Below are 27,613 nucleotides of genomic sequence, written 5' to 3'. Positions count from 1 at the left end.
TGATGATGCAAGTAAACTTATATACTAATTGAGAGAAAAAGTTTAAGAAAGGGGCGGGCACAAAAACAGAAGGCGGAGCCTCGGGAAAGTCCTCCGGAGATGCTCACGGGATGTACCACAGTGCGGGGAGGAGCGCCTCATCAAGACCTAATCTGGAGGAAAAGAAGCTGCTGCTAGAATTACACCTAAACAGAGATACCTGGCTGGCCAACTTTCCTCTCCTTCTGTAAGTCATCCATCCTGAGACTGGAGGTCAGGGACAGTACATGGTCCAGGCTCCTGGCCCCCAAGCCATCTTCTCCCCAGGCGCGTGTGCCTTTCTCCCCTCTCCTGGCACCCCTCAGCCTCCCACCCCCACTCCAACCCGCCGCGCTCCCCGTGGGCCCAACCCGCGAGTGGCTGGAGTTTGCCGGGGCTGGAGGGGGGCGGGCCGGACGGGTCCATGTGCGGCGCGCGGAGGGGCGCGAGCCGCGCGCTGCAGCGGCGAGGGGTGCGCGCGGGGGGCGCGGTGCGGGAGCGGGCGGGTGGAGGACGGCTGCTCCCTCGCGACGGGGCGGGCGCGGGCCCGGGGTCCGTGCGCCGGCGCCGCCGCTCTCGGCGTGGGCGGCTCGGGGTGGCGCAGGCGGCCGGGGCGGGGCGGAACGCGGGGCCGTCCGCGCCGCGGCGGAAACAATAGTGCGGATCCCGGCGCGCGGGGCCGGACGGTAGAGCTCCCCTCGGAGCCGCTTAGGAGCGCCGGCCGGGTGCCCAGACGGACAGACGCACGGACGGCAGGCGGGACGGGCCCCAGGCCGCGCCGGCTGCCCGCGACCCTCGAGCGGCGCCCCCGGGACCCTCCGGTCCGCGGCTGCGGGGTCCCCGACGGGAGCCGACCCTTGCCGGGCGTCCGCGTCCCCACGTGCGTCTCCCCCCGCGGAGCCGCGGAGCCGGGTAACCGAGGCTGCGGGACGCCTCCGGGGCTCGCCCCCAAGTTGGCCGAGCCTCGTCCCAGCGGCTCCTCCCGGCCGCTGGGACCGGCCTGAAGTTGGTTTTTCAGAGCCAGCGTCAGCGCGGGAGGCACTCGGGCGGCGGGTGTCACCCGTGGGCTCTTTCCGTCCCGGTGCTTTCCTCACGGACGGTGAACCCCAGGCATGGCGATGCTTGCCCGGTGGGGCTGTCGCAGACGCCACCTTTCTCGTCTTTGGGTCGCTGCCGCAGGCCACGAGCAAGTTCTTGTGTAACTTGCCTCTTTTCCTCCTTCCTCGCAGGGGCACTATGAACGGAGAAGAGGAGCAGTTTGTAAACATTGATTTGAATGATGACAACATTTGCAGTGTTTGTAAGCTGGGAACAGACAAAGACACACTCTCCTTCTGCCACATTTGCTTTGAGCTGAATCTCGAGGGTGAGGACGCTGTGGTTTTCTGTTTTTGTTTTTGTTCGTTTTTTGTTTGTTTGTTTGTTTGTTTTTTCTTAACTGCATGCTGTGAACTTTGTACAACTTACGGTGAAAAGTTTGAAGTTAAAACTGCAGTTGATGGAATGCCTAGAGATTGTGCTAGGTGGTGATCTACAAAAGTTTTCTGGAAATGAAGCCTGAGTTGACATAGTTATGAATTGAGGGAAAATTTTTGTCTTTAAAACAGTTAACATTGTTACCCTCATTTTCGCTAATATGAAATGAAGTGTGGGTATTGTCTGGTAAACATTAGATTCCTAGCACACGCGTGCCTCTCTTGTATCAACATGAGGGTTTTCATGGGCAGATTTAATTTTATTTCCTCTCGGCCCAAACTCTTAGTCCCTATTTCCCCATCATGTGGTGAATTTTAATTTATTTGTAATTTTTAAGTTAAATATTTATATACAATTTTAAATATCTTCCTTTACCTTTAATAATTTAAAAAATAAAAAACAGAAGGGCTTTTAAGTTTTTCTTGATAGCAGTATATGGAATAGAGAATACGGAAAACAAACGCTTTGGAAATTAAAATAAACCTTTTACTGAAGGTTGGGTTGGCCCAGGACAGCTGACTGGGCCCTGGAGATTAGTCTCTTGTTTCCAGGAAACATGGGATGTAACCTTACTCTTCACATAGTGAAATACCAAATTTTTTTTAGGTATATATGAATCACAATGAAAGGACTCTTGAAATTCCCGAAAACAATTAAATTTCCTCGTAACTTGAATATTGAGGCTGTAATGCGTCAATGGGGAAAGACCTTACTAGGTATTTAGACTATCTAGGTATTTGAGAACTTGCTTTCAAAACAGCGTTTCATTTTGTCTTGACCTGTGTATTTAAAGATTTTCGTGATCTCTATTTATTTATTTATTTATTTTCTTTCTGTTAAGAGGTGTGAAGTGTCCTTATTGCTAAACACAGGCATGTACTGTGATAGACTTTGACATTCATGTTAGGACTTCTTACTCAGAAATGCTGTAGCTTCCAAATACCGTGCCAGGGAGCCTCGTAGAACTTCTGTGGATTAAGCAGAATGCCTGTCTCTTTGGATTTAGTAGACCTAACAATTACAGCGAGCTTTGAGAGGATGACTTAGAAGTGTGATTCTTATGTTGAGTTACAACACCATGCTCTTCAGCCATGGAGAAAGGAGTACACTTAAGTTCTTTGGACACACAGTTTTCCCTGTATATTCTGACACCTTGTTGAAGTTGACATTTCTGAAAGGCAGAGAGAGCAGATATGATCGGTTGCAGCCTCTGTGTTTCCTGTGGAAGAAACTGAGGAGTGGCTGGTGGGCTGCTCCAGGTTGCTGTCTGTAGTGGTGACAGCAAGCTGTTGTTATGTGCCAGGCAAATGTTTGCTGGGAGCGCATCCGTGCCAAGCATTGTCCTAAGCTTCTTACTGGATTATCTTCATTCAAAATGGCTCTGGGATGCCTGCTTGTAGTCCTTGTTTTGAGTGTGATGGAATGGAACCCTAGCTACCTAAGAGATGCACTTTGGAAGCCACATAACTGGTAATTGATAGTCCTGGGCTTTGAAGCGTGGCCATCTGGCCCTTGTGGATGTGACCTTAATTCCACTGATCTACTGTCAATAGGTAGATCAATTGTAAGATGGATGCTAGGAACCCCTCCTCCTGAATCCTAATTGGTTTTGGCTCAGCCAGTTTTCCCTAACCGGTGCTTCCTGATAAGTAAATCATCGAGCCATAATAAAATTTTATTGCACAAACCTCACTTTTTATAACTGCTTTTCAAGCCCTTCTGAAAGTGCCTTTTAACTATAAACATTTTAGCTCTTGATGTGTAAGCATGACACCAGTCCTATGTTTTTTAAATAATAGTCGTCTGTTAGTCTAAAAGATGAAAACAATTCTCAGTCTATATTAGAACTACTTCATCTTCTGTGTGCATTAAAGTTAGAGTTAAAAGTCTTCTTGGTTTATCTCTAGTGTCAGTTCCTTGCTCACAAATATATTTCTATTTTTACTGCATTAATGGGCTTTTTGTTATAAATATGTGTTTAGTCTAATATTGTCCTATTGTAGGAAAACGAGGGAAGATTTTCACAAATGTCAGTTTATATATCAGTACCCAGATTTTGTTTGTTTTTATTTTTGTTTTAATCCGTGGAGTACTGGTGAGATGGCTTAATGCAGGTAAAGACACCTGCCGCCAAACCTCAGGCCCTGAGTTGTATTCCTGGATCCCACATGATAGAAGGAAAGAACCAGCCCCCTCAGGTTGTCCCCTGACTTTGATGTGTGAGTTGTGATGTGCACACACACACACACACACACACACACACCACATTTTAAAAATCTGTGGGAAAAGTGATATAATTGCATATCAGAAAAAGCATAGGGTATATTCTTCATCTTTGTTAGTGTCTTGAACTATTGTATTTTCTTTCTACAATGGGGTGCAAGAGGGACACCTGGATAAGACATTTACCTCTGCTAATGCAGTAATAGTCTTCTCTGTGGTGTGGTCCTATTGCTGTTGCTCAGTTTCTTAAGTAAGAAAAATCTTTAAATTATCTCTCAACCTCTTCTTTTCTTTCTTCCTTTCTTTTTTTCTTGCAAAGTTCCCCAGTGAAATAAAAGTGTCTTGAGGAACACAGCAGTCAGATAGTTTTAATTCAAGCATTTGTAAATAAAAATAATGTTTTATACATTTTGGGTTGTTTGCATCACATGAACACTGGTCTCCTAATAATGAGCCTCTTGTTTAAAAGCTGTGTGCTTGCATGTATTTCTACAAAGACAAAGGATGAAAGGGAATTGACAGCAGACAGTCTGATCTTATTGGAGGGACTTTGTATTCTAGGCATGGCTCTGAGTTGTCTTTTTTCTGTGGTTTCACAGTAGTTAAAAGGAAAGGGGTACTAACTTTTATGTTTCTAAGGCATGATCCAATTCTTCAAAACCCTAAAAATGTATTTCAAGGGCTCCAGTCATTAACTGTTCCCAAGGCTGACTTTCTGAGCCCAGAGCTCACCAACAGAATAATCTACGTACTTGTAAGATAAGGAGACACATGCAGATGGCTACGCCCTGATCTGGCTAAGCCACTCTTAAGATTTTTCGTAAAGAGTTAGTGATCAAGTATACTTACAGGCATCTAGGTTATCGTGGTAAATTCTCTATAACCTAATTAATAACCAAATCACCACCATTCCCTAAACTGAAGCCAGGTCTTAGGAGCCTGCAATGAAACAACTGTACTGTCAAAGGCAGTAAACAGTCCTGGGAGTGGATCCAGGAAGGCAGCCGCTACGCTGCACTCTGGCTTCCCAATTAAGTAACTCAAGCTTTCTTTCCTATAGCGAACAACATTTAGACCACTTAACCAGTCCGGTTTCGGTCTCAGGGGCTTTGTTGGCTGATGAGTAAGGATGTGTCCAGCTTCTCTGTGGACTCTATGTTCTGTTGCCCCTAATTTCTTGTCCTTTCGTGGAAACAGAGTTAAATTCAGCTCCTGAATCTTTCCAATAAGAAAAACCCGTAACTGTTTCCTCTTGCTAAAGCATAGGCAAGCCCAGTGCCCACCTTTACTATTCCTCCATCCTGGGTTTTTGACCATAACTTTGTTTATCACTGGAAAGCCAGAAGTGGTTTTCTATTCTTTAAGATCTTCTGTTCTTCCTCCATGTCCTGCTGTAAACACCAGCATCTCTCCACAGACCTACTGCTTGGGGCCAGGAAGCAGCAAACGAAGGCTAACATCAGTTCTTTCTCTTGTTCAGTCCTGTGGCGGCAACACCATGTATTAGGGTGAACCGGAAACTGGGTCTGGAGAGGTGGCTCCGCTGTTAGAGAACTTGCCACTTTTACAGAGGGCCCACATTTGGTTCCCCGCACCCGTATGGTAGCTCACAACCATCTGTAACTCCATCTCTAGAGGACCTGATGCCATCTTCTGGCCTCTGTGGGAACCAGGCACCCAGACAGTGCACATACATACTTGGAGGCAAAACCTCATACACATAAAATAAAAGTAAATATATCTTTAAACTCTAAAAAGTTCCATTTTTAGTTCATCTAAGTTTAAAGCCTAGTGCTCTTTCTATATTCTTTTCCCCCTTAACTGCTTTTATTACCACTGAAAATGGCTGAATACTTTTTAAATGATTTTGTTGGTAGAATGTCAGAAGTAGATTAGAGGAGAAAGTGGGTATCAATGGTGATGAGCTGAAATTATAGACTGCTTTCAAAGAAAAGCAGCAGAAACTAGACTGGTAAAGGCTCGTCTTAATTAAATTCCATGTGAGAGGAGCTAGGTTCAAATTCTTAACCCTGACGTAGTTATTGTAGCCTATTTTCATTACTTAAACTTTTCTTCTTAACTTGCCAATCTTGGTTACTCAAAAGTGAGTTAAGTTTAAAGTTTGGATAACACAGGAATATTGGTCATGAAAACTTATTCTTTGGGACTTGATTTGGTTTTATGCAACAGGAAGTTGAAATATAATAGTGAAATAAAATGGAATGGATAGTTATAATTGACTTATAAAAAGAAGTTGGAGGCTAAGGAGATGGCTCCATCAGTTAAGCGCATACTGTATAATCATGAGGAGTGTTTGAACCCTAAAGTCCAAGTAAAAGCTAGGCTTGGTGGCATGTTCCTTAGTCCTGGTGCTGGAGAGACAGACGCGAGAATCCTAGTTCTCATTAGCCAGCCAGTGCAGCTAGTCAGTGAGGTCACAATCAGTGAAAGGCCCTGTCTCTAAAGATAAGGTGGAGAGGGGGGATACAAAGTGAATAAACTGTAAAATAATTATAAAAAAGAAAAAAAATAAGGTGGAGAGTGATTGAGGAAAGCCCCTGGCCTTGACCCCTAGCTTGTACCTGCATGTGTAGGTTCCCAACATGTACATGTATGAACTGGAAAGAAGCTGAGTTAGGAAGTCCGGAGTAGTCAGGTTTATTTCTGTTTTACTTTGCTTGACACAGAGTTTCCATCTTTAGGCTTATGTCTCAAACTGGGGAGGCTGAGCTTACTCCAGCCTTTATTTACTCATTCCCAGATAGAAGGGAAAGGATGGTGTCACGCCTGTATGGAAAAGGAGCTTTCCCTCAGTTCCAATTTCCTACGCTTAACATTCATTATGTTTAAGAGTTGCTGCTCCACATTGTCGATGCTTTACAACAGTACAGTGTATATTGAGCAGCCAGCTAATAAAGTGGGCCATACAAGTATCCCCCCCCGCCAGTATTAACGGCCTCACGCATTGAAGGCAAAACTGTTTCCATGGTGGTTGAAAACAATTCGTGATCAGATGCATCGTCTAGCCTTGGGGCTGAACAGGATGCGAGGTCATTGAATAACGGATTGCATTGTGGGGACCAGCATGTGACTGTACTTAAAATGTGGTCTTGTCAAAAGCTGTAAGGTTTTATTTATTTATTTATTTATTTATTTAACCTACCTCAGTCCATAAAATGTCATAATTAATCCAATTCCCCAGGAGGAGTGTCCAAGATATTTATTACTAGATAAGAACGAATGCAATTAAACCTAAGTAATTTGCTATGTTTTTAGGTTGGCACTCCTCCCTGCCTTCCCTCAGCCTCTGTTCAGGCTCCCCTCTCTCTGGGAATTTCTACAGAGATGGTCAGCAGCTGAGACCATCAGCCACCACCCCACCACTGTTCTGGAGACGAGTCCCCGAGCTAGATCTTGGATTTTGACCTTGCCACTTTTGGTTGGGTCACCTTCTCAAGATAGCAAAGCCAGCACTGCTGCTCTTTGACATTTGTCACCTGCAAGACACCCTCATGGTTTTCCTTCTTAGTCTTGATGTACTACTATGCCAACTGTTGTTAGTGCCAGAAGTGTCCGACAGTGAAGCTCAGATCTGTTTCTATCCATGTTCTGATGATGAGAATGGAGCCGCACAGTCGCTGGTTGCAGAGCTGGGTGTCAAGGAGCACAGGGTCCTACTTTGTACCTTTGAGGGCACAAAACTCCACATAGTAATACAACAGATGGAAATCCCCGCTCCTGTGGGACCGAGAAGTTCCTCATCTGCACTATTCAGTTAGTTTGTCTAGAGGTTCATGCTCATCTACATATGCAACAGGAAATGACTAATACTTCCTCTCTCTTAGTGATAAACTGTAGCGAGAAAGTGGGGACCTTGGAAACCCTTTCCCTTATGAACTGACACTCAAGGATAATCTAGCCGTTCTTACAGAAAACATGTAGATTCCTCCCGTCTTGGCCAAGTGGAAATAATTTCATCCTCCTTTGCATGTGACAGAGTGATGGGGACTGAAGTGAGTAAAGTCATCCTCCAGGCACACGGAAGAGCTCACCCCCAGGTTGATGATGCCAGAGCTGCAGAGCTGGTATGCCTGCCTCCACTGGGCGAAGGGAGTTTCTTTGCTTTTCTGATTTGCATTGAAACCCTCTGATAGTAACACCCTCCCTGTGGTAGTGACACTTCTATGGGAGTGACATTCCTTCTGTAAGAGTGGTGCCCTCCCTATGATAGTGTCATTCCTCTTTGGGTTTCCCATCATCTCTAATTGGTCGTACGGGCTGTTTTGAAGTATGTTGTATCTGTTTTGTTTGATAAAACAGTATTGGCATGTTTTGCCCAAGCTGCTATAGCTTCACCCCTGGTATTTTGTGACCTTGTCCATGGTGATATGTAGCAGATTTATTTTTCTCACTCCCCTCAAATTGTCTGCATTTGCAGCTAATTTTAGACATCTTCACTTATATCATCCGTTGAACACCCGAGAGACTGCATGTCTAAAGGTAAATTATTCTACTCCATATGTCATTTTGGAATGAAAGGATAAAATAACTACATTCCTGCCTCGTATCTGCAACTATTGCTGATGGAGGGTAAAGACTTATTATACATCTTGCCAAACTATGCAGGAGGGTAGCTCCACAAAATGACTGCCTGTCAAAGTCCTTCAAAAAGTTAAATTCCTCAGCTGGCCATTGTGGTTCATGCAGCACACAAGACTGCGGAAGACTGCAGTGTGTCTGAGACCAGCCTAAGATTCGGATTCAAAGCCTGTCTCAGAGACAAAACAGTCCCTTCAGGTGAGCAGCCTGTTTGCCCTACCCTCCCACCACCAGCTCCCTTCAGTTTTGTTCTTTTCTCTTGTTTCAGAGCAAGATTTTGCTAGGTAGGCTTGGCAGTCCTGGAACTCGCTAGGCAGACCAGTCTTGCCTTGAAGCACAGGTCTGCCTGCCTCTGCCTCCCACCTCCTGGGATTACAGGCGCATATATCACTACCCCTGTCTGTTCCTTTCGCTGCCCTCCTCTTTATGGAAATCTGTCCACTTTACTGCTGTAGGACCTTGTTTGTGTAGCTGTCTCCTGCGCCCTTTTCCTTTCCCTCTCTAATTCCATGAAGACCAAAGTGGAGTCTGTTTTATTTACCAGTGAATGTTCAGCCATCACAGAGGACTGGCAGAGCATTGGATGTGCATTTAATTTGTGCATTAACCTGGTAGAACTTTAGAGAAATGCCTTTAAGATTTTTCCTCTAGAGTGACCCACTAGGAAACTTTGGTCTGTTTACCGAATTACATGAGATATCTGTGGAGTGTTCTCACAAGCTGGGAGTCTTTATCTTCTCGGCAGAATAACAGCACAGTGCAGCTATAATCATGGTTGTGTCTAGTTATCTTTCTTAACTGGAAGTATAAAGGCAGTGTTTTACTCCAAACACAGAGCAAGCTGCCTTGGATTGCTTCTCTAGGTTCCTTTGACACCAGCACACATTACCTCCGGACGCTGCAGCAGCTGGGCGGACACTCACCATGTAGGTATCCTGACTGCCTTTCGAGCTGTGATGGAAACAAGCATGCAACCCAGAGTACTCCGTTAACAGCAGTTAATGGCATAAGTGCATAAAAATTACATTCTAGCCCCAAATCATGGTCGGTCAGTCCCAGTAGCCAGGAGTGAAACGTGGTATGAGACATATGGAAGCATTAGATCTAAATCGAAAGCCTTCGGTGTTAGGACAGAATTCTTTCCAGCAGCAGCTACAGGAGTCAAGGCTGCAATCATGAACAACGACTTTTCCCAGAGAGCCAATAGAAGTCGACCACCCTGTATTAAAAGGTGATTTCTATACTACCCGCACATAGTTGTGGCCTGTGAAGAAAACAAAGATGGGTCCATCTGTACTCTATGGAAGTTGATGAGTTAGGGCTGAAATGGAGCCCAGCCCAAGTACTGCTTTCTGGGCCTTGCATCCAGCAGAGGATGGCTCTCTCGCTTGCAGAGCCAAGTCAGCTGTCCCAGAAACAGCCTTGTCACCCCCACTTCCTCTGCACTCGCTGCTCCTCTCTTGGGGCACTGTTCTCGCACTGGCTTTACCTCAGAAACCACTTATTTCCTCTCCTCTCCCTCCCCACTACACCCACAGGGAGGCCTCTTCCTTGGTACCTCCGAAAAGGTTCTTTAGAAGACAATTCTGACCATGCATTTGTCTTCTTTCAACTCATCAGTTAGTCCTTGCCTTTTCCTTCAGGTCAAGCTCTTAGCTCCTGGATGTAGCATTTCCTGGTTAGCCACTTTTGAAAATAGTATTTTTTAATGAAGTTTAAGAATTTCATATATTGTATTCTTATCATACCCTATTCCTCCTCCTGTTGTTTTGTTTGTTTGATTGGTTGGTTTGGTTTTGTTTTTTAAATATTGGAACTAAACCTAGGACCTGACGTGTGTCAGGTAAGTGCTCTATTGTTGAGCTATATCCTACCACTTGTTTTTTAGTTTAGCTTACCCCCACCCTCAGGCAAGTTCTCACAACTTTTCCAGGCAGGCCTTGAACTTGCTGTATTTTGAACTTGCTCGACTTTGAACTTGCTGTACTCCTAAGGCAACCTCTTATAAAGCTGGGATTACACCAAACCCAGCATGTCTTCTTAACGGCTCTCCCTGGCCTCTCAGTCCTCCATCAGAGTAATTCTAGACTCTGTTCCCTTCTTGTCTGGTTTCTATGCTTACCTCATGCATATGTCCTCAACACCACTTATTTCTCCTCCTTGAAGTATGTATTAAATGAGAAAGAATGATGAATAAGATAATATATGTGACAGCAGTTAAGGGGCTGAGAAGATATGATGGTTATAGGAGCATGAGGAAATGTTGCAGAGGCTAGTGGTACGATTTAGGTTGAAGGAGTCTGTTTTTTCCTGAGCATTGCTGTTATGGGCTACCGGGGCTCTTCTCCCTTAACACAGTAGCTTCCTGCTCTGCAGGTGTTGGGATTTGAAGTGCTAAGGAGTGACCTCTACCTCTGCAACCATCCCCCTCCTTCTGTGGCAGTGATTGTGCCAGTTATGTTGGTTGTTTTAAGCCAAAAGCAGAAAACAGTGTGCAGTTGTTCATTTAGCAACTTTTCCCTGGTGCCCCTTTTATTTTTTTTCTTGTTTCTCCACCAAAGGTTTACAGGTAAATAAAACTCTGGTTGTGTTATGATTTGACCCTGGGGAGGGATGGGTGGCCTCTCTTCCCTTGAGGTTTAAATAGTCTGCTAGATGCATTGTTAGCAGAGAAAGAATTCAGGAAAGCTTTACCATCATACGCTTTGAGGATGTCACTGTCTTTTTTGTTTTGCTTATTGGATTGAAACAAGGCACAAAACCTAAGCCTCATTTGTCTTGATCTAAGGAACACAGGTGTTCATCTTCAAACTGAAGTATATTTCTTTTCAGAAATTTATGTTATGTTTTGAACTTTTCCTACTTAAAATGTAAACAACTTTGTTTTTCTCAAGCAAAATAGTCAAAATACCAGAATCAAAAAGAGTAGAGAGGTTAAAAATCCCAGGTGTTTGTTAATTTCAGTGTTTCTACTGCCGAATTTTCTGGGGTGAGGAAATGTGGGGAGGAGAATTGTACTTATAAAAGAAAAGTTTGTGCACACACCATTACTGTCCAGTATATTCCTGTAATGCATACATTAGGAGCATTCTTTCCTGTCAGTAGGTAACTCTTGAACACATCAGCTTTTTTAAAGCACCAGTATTCCATTGAGGACTGGGCTAGTTTACAGTTTACAGTGCTGAAACATTCTGACACAGCTTTTACTTGCCTGGTAAAAATCCCTGTTGTGATGTAACTTAAATTCCCAGGAGAAGAGTCGGGCATTGACGGTAGGCTTATCATTTGTTTTCATATCTCCCCACACAATTTAAAAACCATTTCTGTTTCACTGAGCAGAAGGTTGGTCTGCCTTAGGCTTCTAACTGGTTTGTTTAGCACAAAGTTAATTTTACCCTAGAATTATGGTAATGTAGTTGTGACAGCTAGCCACACCACCTAAAGGTGTCTACCCCACCTAAAATATAAGTCAATTATGTTGTGACTCCAACATTATTAATAGGTTTCTGTTTTCATCTCCATCGGGAAATGTTTTAAAAAAGAAATATTTGTAGGACTCTGAGTGAAGTAAAGAGAAGCTGAATTGTCTGTTACTAAAATGTCACATTTATGTGGTTCATACTGGTCTGAAACACATATTATTCTTTTAGCTTTTGGCAGCATAATTAATGGATGTTATCAAACACTTAAAGAAAAATACCTAGAAATTAAGGGTCAGTGGTTCAAGCATAAGCGAAGAAATGGAGTTGTAAAACTGATGTTTTATACATAGTCATCTGGGCTCACTTTTTCTCTCTTACCTGTAAGAAAATCAGTTTCTCAGTCCAAACTTTAACTGGGGAGATGGTGACTGAGGAGATGAAAAACAGAGTTTGAACAGGTACTGCAGTTCTTAGCAGTTTCAGATCCACTACTGGGTCTGGCCAGCTTGTCCCCCCCCCACCCTAACCGCATTCATGTGGTTGCTACTATGAAAGTATTTTGCAGGCTATCGTCAAATAGCATTCATCTGTATAACTTTACCATTGAGAAACCTCACTCTTCCTGAGAGTTGATGTCCCTGTATGTCACCGCAGTGGATATTTAAAACCAGTAAGCCCGTTTTAGCCTTAGTGATGCTGTGTTGTATCATAACTTACTTTATTTTATATGATAATCTCAGGAACAAAAAACTAGCATAAATGTAATACCAATGAATTGAATGTATTTAGTAGAAAACTTGAGCATGGAGCATTATTTGGCTTAAAGCTTTGTATGGTGTAGTTTTATTTGATTGTGCCACTTTAAATTATCCAAACTTAGTTTGTTTTATTGTACCTAAAAATCGGACCTAAACTTTTTTATTCTGTATGGTTACGAACCTGGTGTCCTCCATTACAGTGAGGCTTTCAAAGAGATGGTGGTAGCTTCCATCCATGTTCTCTTTCTCATTCCCTTTTCTCAGTCAGTTGTCTATAGGTGAGCTGCCCTGTCCAAGTCAGTAGCCTGACCATTGTTATTAAATTTCAGTAAATTAAAAAGAAATCAAATTCAAAATTGAGTTCCTAGGTCACACTAACCTCATTTCTAATATTAACTCTAGTGGCTACAGTGTTTAATAGCTTAGATAGAACATATCCACCATCACAGAAAGTTCTGTTGGCCATTACTGGTTTAAAAAAATAAGTATCCAAATTAGAGAGTAGAATAATTTTTTTCTTTTTTTGCGCTATTTTATTAATAAACAGTTGTTATGTAGGTGTTTTCCTAACTTTCCAACTGTTAGAATGAAAAAGTAGAATTCACTGGGGGAGAGGTATTTTTTTGTTTGTTTGTTTGGTTTGGTTTTGAAATAATTTGTAACTTATACACACTGCCTACATGAACATACTTCTACTTTGGCTTCTCTGTTATTTGATGTTGAGGTTTATATTTTAACATAACTTCTCTGAACTCTTAGCTTACTGAAGCTTACCCTCATAACTCAGTTTCTTTCAGCAAGCTGATTTGATTACCTCCTTAATCCTCTTAGCACATCAAAGCTTTAGCCTAACATGACCAGCCCTAACCTGAAATCTGCTACCTTACAAGAACACCTGTTGGATGTCTTCCCTAAGACAGTGGCTCTCAAATACGAAAAAGCCCCTGAGCCCTCTGTGTGCTGGTTTAATGTGATGGCCAACAGTTCCATCTGCTGCGCAGTGCAGAGATTCCCAGTTACCTGGCTTTCAAATGGTGTGTCAGGACCTTGAACATGCAAGGTTTTATTTAGCCATCTACTTGGTGCTTGAGTTAGCTAAACATCTGAGAGGTAGAAGATTAGGTTTCTCCTTTATCCCATTATTCCTGCTGGCACAGTCAGCAACTGCTAAAACTTTCTAAGGAGGAGTCTGTGCTGTGGATTTTAGGAAGGAGCTTTTCAGATCCATGCCTGCCTTCTCCCTTTAGTTCCATTACAGGATAGACACAACCTGAACATCCTTCCACTTAGGGCAGTGCTTGGCAACAGTAACATGGTAATATCTTTTTGAACTTGCCTAAAGCTTGCTCAACAAATGCTTCTGTAGTATTGTAGTCAAGTTGGGTGCGTCAACATATTGTTCTAGCCAGACAATCCAGACAAATATCACTGCAGTCGTGACATGCATTGAGGTGACCTGACCTGGAGTTCAGCCAGGCATTGGTATGGACTGTTTTGATATGGAGAACATATTGTTTCACATATTATTAGAGTACATATTTATTCTCTGTTCTCATGATAGTTGCCACCCGCATATAAGCCAATGGCTGAGAGACTTGATTTAACAGCAAGCAAGAAATCAAGAATTGTATGTGAGTGTAATATTTTTGTTCTTTGAAGGTATTTGGAGTCTAAACAGAACAAAACACTTCTACTGACAGAGCCTCTTTTCTGTTTTGTTTATTAAAAATACTTATCTGTTCCTCAAAAAGGAAGACGTGGCCTTTCAATTCATTTTCATCTTTAGTGAAACTGTATGCACTTCCTCGCATTTTTTATAATTAACAATTGCTTAAACAAACATGGTATTATTTAATATGTACAAGTACGTCTCTCTTAGCAACCAAAGTAAATTCATCAAAACAAAAACTTTACATCCTGGGAAATTATCTATGCTGGGCACAATATGAGCCTCCACAAAAAGCATTTGGAAGCAATACGACTTAATACATGAATTACTGCATGTTTATAACCTGAAACTTAAGTCATACTAAAATCTCCTGCTTGATTAAGGAGGAGATAAGAAGCCCACAGTAGGAAATCCCGCCAAATCAAAACAGGGTCCAGTCCATAATTAAATGTACACAAGGTAGTCAGATAATGTGGTTGAAAGATTCATGAAGTAAAGCTGTTTTGCATCAGTGGGGACAGTGTGAAAGATCATGCTTCTTGACAGGGCCAGGTGGTAAACCTCCAAGAAAAGACTGCTTCATTGATTTCACTACTAGTTAATCATAAATCTGATCTGTAAAAGATGGATGGATAGGATGGGAAGGACAACTCATTAAGAGTTTTGGCAATTACGGCTTTTAAAAAAAAAAGTTTTTTTAGAGTATCGTCTCTGCTAGAAAGAAGCTTTGTAGTCCCGCAGTAAGCAGATTATCTAAAACCCTCAGTTTTAAATTTCTTTATCCTCAGTCACAGGTAAATATTTCCATTTGAGAAGTTTTTGGCCCTCTATAGGCTTTGATGGGCAATTTTATTTTAGAGAGAGAACTGAATAGTGTAATTGTGAGGACAGCCTGCCAGATGGCTTATCCTGAGAGCTTACAGAATATACAAGAAATGTTCTAGTTTGATAAAAGCTTTGTCAGCTGTGTCAAGTTGGTAGCAACATTCCATTCCCTGTCAGCTTTGACACACACTTTAAACCGTAACCTTTCTTTTCTTGTTTGTCCCTAAGATCTTCTCTTAATATCATAATATAAAATGTAATAAAGCCTTAAAAGTCCCGAAGTCTTCAAAGAGCTCTCACACTTAAAAGTTCAGTTTCTCTTTAAAATTACAAAGTCTCTTAATTTTGGGGTCCTCGAAAAATACAAAGTGGCTTAAATACTTAACTACTCAAAGAGGGAAGACCCAGAGAATAAAAACAAGCACATTTAAGTAAAACCAGAGTCCAGCCGTGTAATTGCAAACTCTGTTAGGTCAATGACTGACATCCGGGACTCACTGTGGTCCTGGCTTTAAAGGCAGCTCCACCTCTCCAACACTTCTCCCATAGGCTCGGCACAGCCGCTTTCCATACCAGCTGCTGTTCTAGGTGGGTGCCCACTAGTCCTGGCATCTCCAGGGTCCTGGGGTCTCCACTGCAATCCAAGCAGTAACTTCCAGTCAATGTCCTCAATGGCCTCTCAGCTTCTTCCATTGACACCTTCAATCTGAGATTTCTGATAACAGAAATAATTGTTTCTCTAGTGCTAATTTGAAGTGATAAATTGGAAAAACCCATAATCACTTAAGATGTCCAGCATATTGCCATTATAAATTGAGACACAATTTTTATATTAAAAATGAATTATATATAGTAGTCATGGTGTTTTTGTTTTACTTTTTTGTTTGATATTGCATGGAATAGTTAAAGTGTGTTTACAAGTACTTTCAAGTTGGATTTAATAATTTAGTGAAGTTAAAATTCTATTATAATTTTACCAAAAATGTTAAAGGATCAGATCTCACTGAATAAGCAGAAGTTTATATGAATCAGCCCTTGATGTATACTTATGTAAATTGCTATTTAAAAAATATGTATGTTGAAGTAAGCTTCATGATTTTCTTGACAAACTGATACCACAGGAATCTACTTCTGTGTTATTAGTGCCACTCACCACTTGATTAGGCTGCCAGCCTTCTAGACTTAGGTAGACTTCACTGAAAGATGCCCTTAATTATCCTCTGAGTAAGCTGCTGAAACTGCTTACTACCCCTTAATTAAGATGGATAAAACTGCAGTGAAGTAGTCTATGGAAAAACAGACAATTGGTAAAATAAGGCTCTTATTGTCATTGTTGCTGCTGCTGCATTTTAAATAGTCTTTTTAACCTTTCCTGATGCATCTAACTACTTTTTATTGGGCATCTGACAATAAATAAATAAGACTGTGGGCGCCTGTGAGTAAGCTAGATAATGGTCCCTTTCTACGCAGAATGTACCTGGCAAGAAATAAAAGCCAGTGAGAAGGCAGTTGTAAAATCTTGTGTGATAAACTAACTTAGGTATGTTGGTTAGAGAAGGCATCTTAGAGGAAGATGTGGATAATGCCCAGGTTTGCAATGGGTGAAGCTGAGTTTGAGATTGTTATGAGTGAAAAGGAGGAAGAGAAAAAAGAAGAGAAGAAAAAGGAGGAGGAGAGAGGAGCTCTCAGGAAGAATGCTCCAGTTTCTTCCTTGAACAATCATTGGTTTCCACACTCACAGAGTGGGGTTTGAGTGTTGAGAGAAGCAGAGGAGTTTCATTTTGACTTTGTGAATTCTGGGAACCTCTAGGACCATCTAAGAGGCAAAAGGTTCCGGTTATACAGCCCATGTATTCAGAGTATGGATCTGATGGGCTACCCAGCGTGGGATTTTGGGCAAGCTGACCAAGTCCCAGTATTAGCTAGCATTACATACTTATCCCTTACTTTATACCACTCAAAGGCAAATTTTCTACTATCTTACTATTCACCAGACTATTAATTTCAATTAGTGAAATTAGAGTTTGAGCTTTTAAAGTTAAGAGAGAATAAGGAATGTAACTTTTCATGTTTCTTGAAATGTGATTTTGGTGGATTGTTTGTTTGTTTGTTTGTTTGTTTTTAAACCCAGTCCCTCAGTATGTCTCCTTACTCCATTTTCACAGTTTTAGTTTAAATCATTCTGGAAGGCATTCATTTAAAACTGCACATACCTGATTTACTTTCAGCATAGAAGGAACACTGCTTGACTTTAATATGTCTTGAATTATAACAATATATAACTATTTTCAAAAACTTTTTAATATGAAACTGTATCCTGTATTTGTAGAAGCTTCACTTCAAAAAATTGGAAGCTATAAAAAGGTACTCAAAATATTTCCATGATTTTTAGTGCATCATGAGTACTTGTGAGTTAAATTTATACCAGCTAATGTACATATACATCGTACTGTCTGAGTAATAATTGTATGCAATTCATTTCTTCCAAAAGATAAAATTATCTTGATAAGTTTTACTAAGTGTAAAATTAAACTGTGAAAAGTATAGGTGTTTTGATTTCTTTACAAAATAAATTGAAACAGTTCATTACATTTATAAGGATTATATATAATTTATAATATAATAAAATTATATATATATGCCAAGTAAAAACTTAATGAAGTCCCATAAACCCCACCAAGCATTATAGGATATTGCCATTTCTCTTAATTATCCTCAAAACCTTGATGGTAAGACCCTATTGCTAAAGATGATATATATTCTTGAGTCAAAGAATATGGTAACATCAGTCTGGAGCCAATCAGGACATTTCATCCATACTGGCTGTCTTGGTAGTGCTGGCACGTACTGGGCCTGCTCATGGAGAGGGAAAGTATTAAATAGTCTTCTGCAGCTGTGAATAATGGCTGGCCTGGAAAGATGTGCCCACCGGTATAACAGTGGCAACAATGTGTGGGAGTAACCAACCAGTCTCTGATTTTACTTGAGGCCAATTCTACAAGACAAAACTCATATAGCGGGCCAAGAACCTGTGACTGGGTAAATCATAGGCCTGTTTCTGGGTAGATTATAGGTCCTAAAAGAGAACCTTGTACTGTTTGCTAAGTGAACATGGTATTAAACTGCCCATATGTACTTATTTTTCTGCCTAAACATCAGAACATTTGTCCACCATCATCAGAGACATTTATTTGTGCAACAGATGTTAATTAACATAGAGTCCTAAAACGCGTCACAATGCAGAGAACAAGAGACTGAGGATACCTCAGTCCTAAATGAGACATCTACAGTACACTTCAGGGATCGTTTCAGAAGATGGGTGAAAAAAAAAGATTGTAAGAGCTAGAGGTAGTGGATGGCGGTAGTGAAATGGGTTTTTCTTTTTTGTTGTTGTTTTTTGTTTTGTTTTGTTTGTGGGATTTTGATGTTTTTAAGGATTTTTGTTTTTGTTTGGGTTTTTATTGCGGGGGTGCATAAGAGTTTTAAATATGAACTCATAGCAGCTATGACAGCAAAGTCCAAGCCTGGATGGCAAAGGAAGTCATGAGTCATGAAATCTCATTCATAGTTGAAGAACTATTAGCAGTTGACTGCTGGGGGGATCCTTTTTCTCCATAGAAAGAAAGGTGTTGCCTGTGTGTACTACAAGTACTGAGTGGAGTTGGTGGAAGTCTTAAAAAAGGATGGGGAGAAATAGAATTGGAGAAGAAGGAATGGGGCATGAGTGTGGATTTAATAATAATTTTTAAGAATGTGATTAATCTACATTTTGTTGGCAAAAAAAAAAAAAGCTTTCTTGTGGAGGGAGCCCATGTTTGTGTTCATGTGTGTGGGTATTCATGTGTGCAGATTCTGGTGTATTGGGTGGAAGCCGGTTCCGTATTTCCTGAGAACACTCTCCTTTACCTATCTAGGCCTGGAGTCCAGATGGGCCCAGAGCTCACTATGTGCTCTGGGAATCTGAACTCTAGCCCTCACACTTGCAAGGCCAGTGTATATCCACTGAGGCATTCCCCCAACCCTTGAGCCTTTTCTTATTGAAGGTTATAAAACAAAGTTTTGTAAGTGTGTACTTCATGGAGATAAGTGTTTTCTAGGAACAGCTGTGTTTGTTGTTTTAGTGTGTGTACTAAGATGCTTCTGGACAAAGGCTCAAACTGAGCCAAAGTTTTCAGAAGTCTTTTCTAGTCATGAAAATATTGCGTTGAACTGGAGATGTGGCTCAGTCAAGTATGATTCCGATCCCTGGAATGCAGGCAAAGACAGGCAGAGGGATAGGTCAAGAGGCTCATTGAGCAGACCACCTCGCTGCATCACCAACTTTCAAGTTCAGTAGAAATAAAGGTGGAGAGACACTTTGTTGACCTTGGGCCACATGTACACAAATCAGCCTCTGAACACATACACAAGCAAGTGCACAAATGCAGAAAATGACTAAAACTGTTTTGAACATAAGGCTAAATAGAAACACGAATGAGGCTACATTTCCTATTACCGGTTTCAAATTTGCAAATGAGTTCCATCAAGAATTCCCTGAGATTAGCTTGAACTTAAAGTAGTGTTTTATTAAGAAAATGTGAACATTTTCTGAGTTTTCGTTGTTTCTTCTCATTTTAGGAGTTCCAAAATCTAATCTTTTACATACCAAATCATTGAGAGGCCATAAAGACTGCTTTGAAAAATACCATTCAATTGCAAACCAGGACTGTTCACGATCCAAGCTGTCCAAAAGTACTTACGAAGGAGTTAAAACCATTCTGAGTAAGAAGATAAACTGGATTATACAGTATGCCCAAAATAAAAACCTGGATTTGGATTCTGAGTGTTCCAAAAGTTCCCAGCATCACCTGTTTAATTTCAGGCATAAGCCAGATAAGAAATTACTCCCCCAGTTTGACTCTCAAGTGCCAAAGTACTCTGCAAAGAGGACAGCTGGAACCACAGGTGGCATCTCAAGCTATACGCAAAGAATTTTGGAGCAGAGGGAAAATACGGACTTTGGGCTTGCTGTGTTGGAAGACTCGGCTACATTGTGGCCTCACAGTCACAACCAGGCACAGAGAACAGAAGAGACGAGCTCTGGTCCAGAGGCGAATGTCCAGACCCAGAATCCGCATTATAGCAGAGAACAATGTAAGTAGTGTGACAAGAAGAACAGTAAAGACTGTGATTTGGCCTTTGCTTTGGGAGCTTGGGTGGTAGTTGATTTTGACTGGTTTGTTCTCTCTCTCTCTCTCTCTCTCTCTCTCTCTCTCTCTCTCTCTCTCTCGTGTGTGTGTGTGTGTGTGTGTGTGTGTCCCGTATGTATTTGTGTGTAAAATGTGTGGAGAATTTTATCGTAAATCATGGATTTAGGGAACATACTATTTAAGTGACAGATTCGCCTCAGCAAAAGTGTGATGTCTTTAAAACCTTCTCTGGAATGTTCTTGAATGTGTATTACACACCGTCACTTACTTTGCTATTACTAGTGACCAAATGGCATAGAATCAGCAAACTAAATTGGAAGTTCAGAGTTCCTACTATCTTGTGCAACTGGAGCTGTTAGCCAGCATACATTGTCATATTGCTCACCTCTTGTATGACTAGTTAGCCAGGGAGTCAGTTAATATATATATTAATTATATATATTAATTGCTTTTAGCAAATTGTCTATATGTAGACAATTATATATATATATATAGAGAGAGAGAGAGAGAGAATTTGCTAAAGGCAGGAGGTAACATGGACATTTTTTAAATCTTTTTTTCATCGATTTTTTATGTATATGAGACAATTTGCTAAAGGCAGGAGGTAACATGGACATTTTTTAAATCTTTTTTCATCGATTTTTTTTATGTATATGAGTGCTCTTATCTCCATGTACACCTGCATGTCAGAAGAGAGCATCAGATCTCAGTATAGATGGTTGTGAGACCATCTCTCCAGCCCCCAGGGGAATTTATTTTAAAATTTGAGATTACTTCGTCCACATCTTTTCTACAAAAATCTCACTATGGTAATTTTACTTGGCTTAAGTTAACTTATTTTCTTTATTCTTCATCTAAAGGTTGCTTTTCAGGATAGGCATTTCACTATTCTTTAAAGTACTGTCTTAAAATCCATGTCGTGGCTTAAAATCCATGCTTGCTCTGAGTCATTGGGAATGGGTAGAGACTATACCTCTGAGAACAGATACAGGAGATACCAGAATCCAACAGTCCCATTGCCTATTTTTTCTTTTCTCGAACTCTGTTTCTTGTGAAGTGTTACTGGTGGTGATATATAAAATGTGTTTCTTATGAGGTTTTTGTGGTTAGAGTTTGCTACACTTTAAGAAACAATGAAGGAAAACCTGGGATTTTGTTGAATGTTGGGTTGGGAATTAACTGCACGTCCGTTACCTACGCTGTCTGTGGTAACAGTGAATGTGTTTTCCTGTTTCAGTGAATTCAATGACTCTTGATGAAGTAGAACAACTGAATGCAAAGCTCCAACAGCAAATCCAGGGTAAAGAATCAGTCTCAATGCTTTTTGTTTTATGTGATGCAGATATTGATGCAGAATATCCCCTGCGATTGAACGTTGTTAGCATCTGCAGCATTTAAGTTTGGAAATTAGATATTTGGGCCTGTTGGTTTCTGAGATACACACTAAGAGAAAGTTTCCTTGAGACCTTCAGGAAAAGTAATCTAAGAGTGGAGACTAAACTGACCTCTGCCTCTAGCCATTACAGACATTACACAGGGCCTTTACTGTGCCGGGCACTCTGGAAGCCCTGGTAGTCCCTAAAGGCAGTGGTATTAGCCCTGGTTATCTATATAAGCTATGAACCGCTCGGAACATATAAAAAGCGGTGAGATCAGTGCAGTGACCAGTGCCTGTGGCCATCAGCTTCGACTGCTACTTTTTCCTCATCACTTGTTTCCATTTTTTTGCTCCACCTCAACCCACCTGCATGGATTATTTTGAGACCCCTGACAATGTGCTGTTTTGTCTGTAAATATGTCAGGATTTTCTTTTCATAAAAAAAAAAAAAAAAAAAAAAAAAAAAAAAAAAAAACTATTTATTGTCTTCCAGCTTATTCCTATTTAGGTGAAGCAATCGTTGCACTTTGGAGACCTCCAAATTGCTTACAAAGATTATGCATCCAGTCAGTAGCAGACTTAAGTGCAAAACTTTCAGCATACCAGCCTCTTGAAATATAACACTGATGGCCCCAGTTTAAATTCATTCAGTTCTCACTTTGAACTCTTTACAAGTAGGACCTCATTTTACTCTCCCTGTGTTTCTGTGAGCTGTTTGCCATTGTTATTGATCTTACCCATCAAAGGAAATTCAAGTAGACGGTTGAGCTTACTTGTCTGAGTTGGAACTAGGATTCTGAAAATCTGGGTAATCTGTTCCAAGCCTCTTAGAGCAGTTTCTAGACCTGTTTATTAATGAACATTTGTCTTGATACGTCATCATATATTGATTGAACCTATTTATAGCTTATAATGGAGAAGTGGCTCCGGTGGTGGCCACTATTTCTGCTCTCTGTACTGCAGTCTTTCTTAAGCTTCCCTTTATGAAGACCAGGCAGCACTGCAGTTATTGGTATGAAATATCAATAGGATAGGATGATCAACACTGATAGGCTTAGAAGAAAACAGCTCTTTTCCTTGGTATCCAATTAGTTTGTTGTTAAAATTAGCCCAATACACTGTACCTTTATTTACTTAGGCTAAGAGTCTTAGGGTTAGCTTTCTGTACACTGAAAATGAAACTGCCTCTTAAATCCTCACAGAAGTCTTTGAAGAGTTAGCACACCAAGTGCAAGAAAAGGACTCTTTGGCATCAGAGCTTCACGTCCGTCATGTCGCCATCGGTCAGCTCCTCAAGAACTGTTCCAAGCTACCGTGCCTCCAAGTGGGACGTGCCGGCACGAGGCCGCACCTACCCATGAACGACTGAACTAAGTGGAGTGGCTGCGCTTTATCAGCCGTTGGTCTGCGAAGCATGTGCACCTAGAAAGCGTGTGGAGAACGTTACGGTCCATTTTATGGTTGTACTTGCAAAACATAAGATAATATTTATTATCTTTATCTAATAAAGCAGATCACTCTAGTCTAGGGTTAATCATTTGGCTTCATTTGGAGATTTTTTTTCTTACAATTACTAAATGTCCCTCCCTAACTTTTACCATGTGTGACTACTTTAATATACTGTTACAGTATGTTTTTATTGAACATTTTTTTATTGTAACTCAGCTGTCAAAACAATGGAAGCCTAATAAGGTCGTATGTTAGTCCAAACTACTAGAAATAATTTTAAGAGGGAAGTAGAATTCATAATATCACCTTATTTATGAACAATATTTTAATATAAATTTTATATATCAAATTGCTATTTTGGGTATTTTTCATTGTCTTTATAAATGTGTATTTGCACTTATGTGTGAATATATGTTCATCTATAGGAAGATCACTGCATTTGGGGGATACAGTGTTTTTTATAAAACTGTTATCTTCCTTTCTAAAGATAAACATGTTTTGCATAGTATTTGGAGAAACAGTCTACCTAATAAGCTCTTTTAACTAATAAGAGCATATGCAAGTGGAATTAATGACTCTAAAGCAAATATCCAAGCAAATAAAGTGTATTACTGTTTTCTAATGAAAGCAATTCTGAATTAGCCTAGGAAGAAAATACAATTCTAGTTTTTGTGTGTCCGTCTCCATAAAAGTAGAAGCCCCACTCTGCTTTTTATCTCTCATGACCCCCTTTGACTGTTAGGTTTTGGACAAAGTAGTTCAACTCTCAGCCCCGAGCCCAGTGTAACTCCTGTCTCCAAATTGTACTTGTCCTCTTTGGGGGAAAAACAAAATTATTATGTGTGCCACTTCCACAAAATTTCAAGAATCAGTTAACTGTGCAAATTCTGCTTTCTGCTGTCAACATCACTGAAACTAGTCGAAAGAAAAGAAAGAGAAGAATTTTAAGGTACTTTTCTAAATTTTAAAATCTCAAGGGATAGGAGATTACAGAACAAAAGAAAACCAATATTCAATTCAATAAAATAAGCCCACTTTTAAAAGGATAATAAGCTACTTTAGTTCCAGATTCTTAACTAATAAATTACCTCAAGAAGTTATATAAGTTTTAATGATAAAATAAAAGCTATAACTAATCCAATATTAAAATGGACTCTGGATTGTTTTTAGCTGGTGCTTAGAATGTATTTGTATGGTAGGTTTTTTGTTTTTTTCTTGCAGAAATCTAAGGAAAGAAAGCCCATTGACTTAACAGCTTCATAAATGAAGATGACTTCTGCCTTGAAGTTGGCAGTCTATATTTGGGCAAGGGTCACACTTTAATATTGAACACAAATACTGTTTGACTAAAGAAATGCTTCACTGTAGAAAAGCACCTTTTCCTAATATTAAGATGTATTAAATTGGCCTGGGTTTGTGCATTAGTTGATATCCCATTGTTTTTGCTTTTACCTATATTAAACTTCACATTGAAGCTTTTTGGAGGGAACTTTTGGGGGAAAAAAAATTTTTTTAGTTTCTTCTCAAGTTCTTTGAGTCTTCCAAGATGAATTTAAAGTATGGAGATTGGAGAGGAATGCATTGCCTTAGTTTTGACAAGCTTTAAATTGAATGTGTGCAATATAGAAGGATCCACATTTGCAAGCTGGGTAAAGACTTGTCCTGATTATGCCAGTAAGTATTTTAGTGCTTCGTTGTCATGGTTACATTTTCAAGTTTGACTGCACTCCTGTTTGGTATAACACGTGAAGAATGTTAGCAGCCAGTGTATCGCACACATTTGTGCTTCTGTCTGGATGATGTAAAGGCAGTCAGGGCAGCCAGAGGAGTGTAAGATCCTCAGTAGTGGGTGGGTACTTAGTGTATTTCTATCACAGGAGACACAGGGTGCGATCCTAAATACAGTGTTATCCAAAGAAAGCATTTGCTTGTCTCTTTAAAGAGTTTTCTGGCAAACATTTAGTTCCCTAATGAGTTTGGAAAAATTGGAATTTTCCCATGTACTAAGGTCTTAATTGGGACCTCTGATTCATTTCATTTAGATATTTCACCAGAAACATCAAAGCAATGGTGCTCCTCAGTCTCTCTGGTGCTGGTAGTAACACTAGTACTTACTCACAAGAATTTTGGAGTATAATTTACTCACCAATTACTTCTCTTGGGGGGGGGATGTTTGTTTTTAGACAGGGTCTTGCTGCATAGCTTTGGCTAGCCTAGAATTCTTGGACCAATTACAGGCTGGCCTGTAATTTGTGGCAATTCTTTTGCCTCAGGAGGAGATCAGGTGCTGTGATTCAGGTGTCTTCCCTACACCTAGATTCATATGCTCTCCTGATTGAATTTGCAATTACTGTATATGCAGAAATAAGGGTGGGATAGTTAATTCCAATTTAGGGAATAGGAGCTATCACAAATACTGGTTCCTACATTTGGTTCTTTCTCTGAAGTTGTCACTATGTTTTGAGAAAGTTCAGAAGAAACTCACATAAGATTTCTTTTATTTTTTAATAACAGAAGGCAGACTGATAGTGACGCATGCATTTCAGAGCGTCTATGACTATGAGAAGTGACGTAAAATTTTGTCATACTAGATTCGTGGTTGAACAAGATGAATATTTTTAAAATTAGAAGTCAGATGTGATTATTAACATGAGTTTTGTCTTTAAAGATTGGTGTTTTTATGTGCCTAGCATATATCAGGCCCTGGGCTCAATTCCTGTCTCCATAGGAAATTAAAAAAGGGTTTGGGTTTGGATTCATCATGTTGCCCAGGCTGGCCTCAAGCTCAGTGTCGATCTTACTGCTTCAGCCTTCTGGATGTGGGGGACTGACATACGCTGCCATGCCTGGCTTAAACTTTTTATATTGTCCAACCTGTTACATTTCTCCAGAGATTATCTTACCCTAGTATTAATTTCTAAATTAGTTCTTTGGAAACGGTATTCACTTGAGAGCCCATGCTGGTGATCTCAGATTTGTTTTGTTGTGAGTCTTGTGTGCAGTATTGGAGTAAAGAGAAGACCTTCAGTTTCCAAACTACATGTTCGGTTCACCATAAAGTGCCCATTTTTATAAACATTTAATGATTATTTTTCAAAATGTGTTCGTGTTGGCAAGCAATTTCAGGAATAAATATATTCTGTTGCCATCTTGATGAGTGCTTCTGAGTCCTTGGTCTTGAATAATATCTATATCATATCTGCTGTTAAAATGGCTTTTACCTCTGTGGGTTTATACAGTACTTAACTTGGTGTTTTGTCTGTGGAGGCCTATCAGTTTATTGTTAATTTTCAAAGTGATTCTTTTGATCTGTTTGTGTTAATGTGTACCAGTTTGGGTTTTATTTTGTTTCTTTTCAGGAGAAATCTGTTTATTAACATTGTATGTAACACAAAACATGTGTGCTCAAAACTTGAGAATTTTAAAGATCTCTATAGCTTTTTAAAGGGTTCAGATTTGTGAGAATGAAAAGTAATTACATGTACATGAAATACTTTAATGGTAAAATACATTGTTCTTTTCAAAGTTTTTGTTTGGTTGGGTTTGGTTTTTTTGGGTTTTGTTTGGTTGTTTGTTTTACTTTTTTTGACAGTTCATTTACTGACATGTTATTATTGTTCAAGCTAAAGCAAAATGTTTGCTTTAAAACTTCATGACTAAAAATTTTATATACCCTAAAGATACAGTATTAAAGCAGAAACTTTATTTTTATTTGATTCCATTTTTACCTTGAATAGAATTTTTTTTTTTTTTGAGGAAATTTGACTTGACTAAAAAAAAAAAAAAAATCACTGACAATGGAGCCCGAAATAACTACCCTTGCCCTCATAGAGCCTTGTGGTGATGGGCTGGGGAGAGTTTCTCGCAGGAGTGATGGGGCTTTGTGAGGAGGGGGAGGTCACACTAGGGCAGGAAGAGTGTGACTGCCCTGCATTTCAGCGTTTTCATTTCTTTCTCCTACATCAGTCCTGACCTGAACAACCTCAGGCTGCACCTACCTTGATGTGGCCCAGATCCTCTGGGTCTGGGATGTTAAGATTTTTAACACTTAGTTTGTAAATCATATTTTCACCACTACTTTTAGTTTAAAGGAGGCTGTTATAATTATTTAGTAATTTTCCCGCAATTTCAAGCTTACCAGCGTGAAGCAGAAATTTCATGGAGATGCACTTGGTTAAAGTTGCGGGAAGCTGCATTTGCCTCTGGAGTAGTGGGTTGAGTTTTTGTTTGTCTGTTTGTCTTGTTCGTTTGTGCTTTCTTTTCCCCATCCTACTGCCTCCAGTTTAAAGTGTTCGGCAGTGATGTGTGTGTGAGAGAGAATGTGTACCTTTTTGTATGTGTGTGTATGTGTGAGAGAGACAGCATATGCCGTAGATGGTGAGCTTCAATCTCTACTATTAGAAGCTTCTTTTATACAGTTGTGCTGACATTTAGAAAATAAAAGTGAAACTGCTGTGGTAAGAGCTTACGTTTGTTTCAAAAAAGTTTATTTAGTCATCTGGGTTATATGCAATTTATATATTTGTATTCTGCTTTGGAACTGTAACTGGATAAGCTTGTCTACTATTTTTAACTTTGCAATAATAAAACAAGTATTTTGTTATCTA

General features: G+C 40.3%; 1 protein-coding gene across 4 annotated transcripts; it reads left to right on the top strand.

Annotated features, from left to right (window-relative positions):
- Positions 1-83: 83 nt before the first annotated feature.
- On the top strand, positions 84-27,613 carry C17H21orf91 (chromosome 17 C21orf91 homolog). 4 transcript variants are annotated; one of them, XM_021661664.2, is made up of 5 exons: positions 84-226; positions 1,248-1,384; positions 19,608-20,123; positions 21,417-21,479; positions 22,760-27,613. In XM_021661664.2, the coding sequence occupies exons 1-5, from the start codon at positions 111-113 to the stop codon at positions 22,924-22,926; spliced, it is 999 nt and encodes a 332-aa protein (XP_021517339.2). In that variant the 5' UTR covers positions 84-110; the 3' UTR covers positions 22,927-27,613. The 4 variants fall into 4 exon arrangements, with proteins under 4 accessions (XP_021517339.2, XP_021517343.1, XP_021517342.1 ...); XM_021661668.2 differs by lacking the exon at positions 84-226 and adding an exon at positions 370-490; XM_021661667.2 differs by lacking the exon at positions 84-226 and adding an exon at positions 551-898.

Source organism: Meriones unguiculatus, chromosome 17 (assembly GCF_030254825.1).
Source record: "Meriones unguiculatus strain TT.TT164.6M chromosome 17, Bangor_MerUng_6.1, whole genome shotgun sequence".
Taxonomy (NCBI): domain Eukaryota; kingdom Metazoa; phylum Chordata; class Mammalia; order Rodentia; family Muridae; genus Meriones; species Meriones unguiculatus.
Note: the sequence above shows the minus strand (reverse complement) of the source record. Positions and strands in the feature narration are given on the sequence as shown.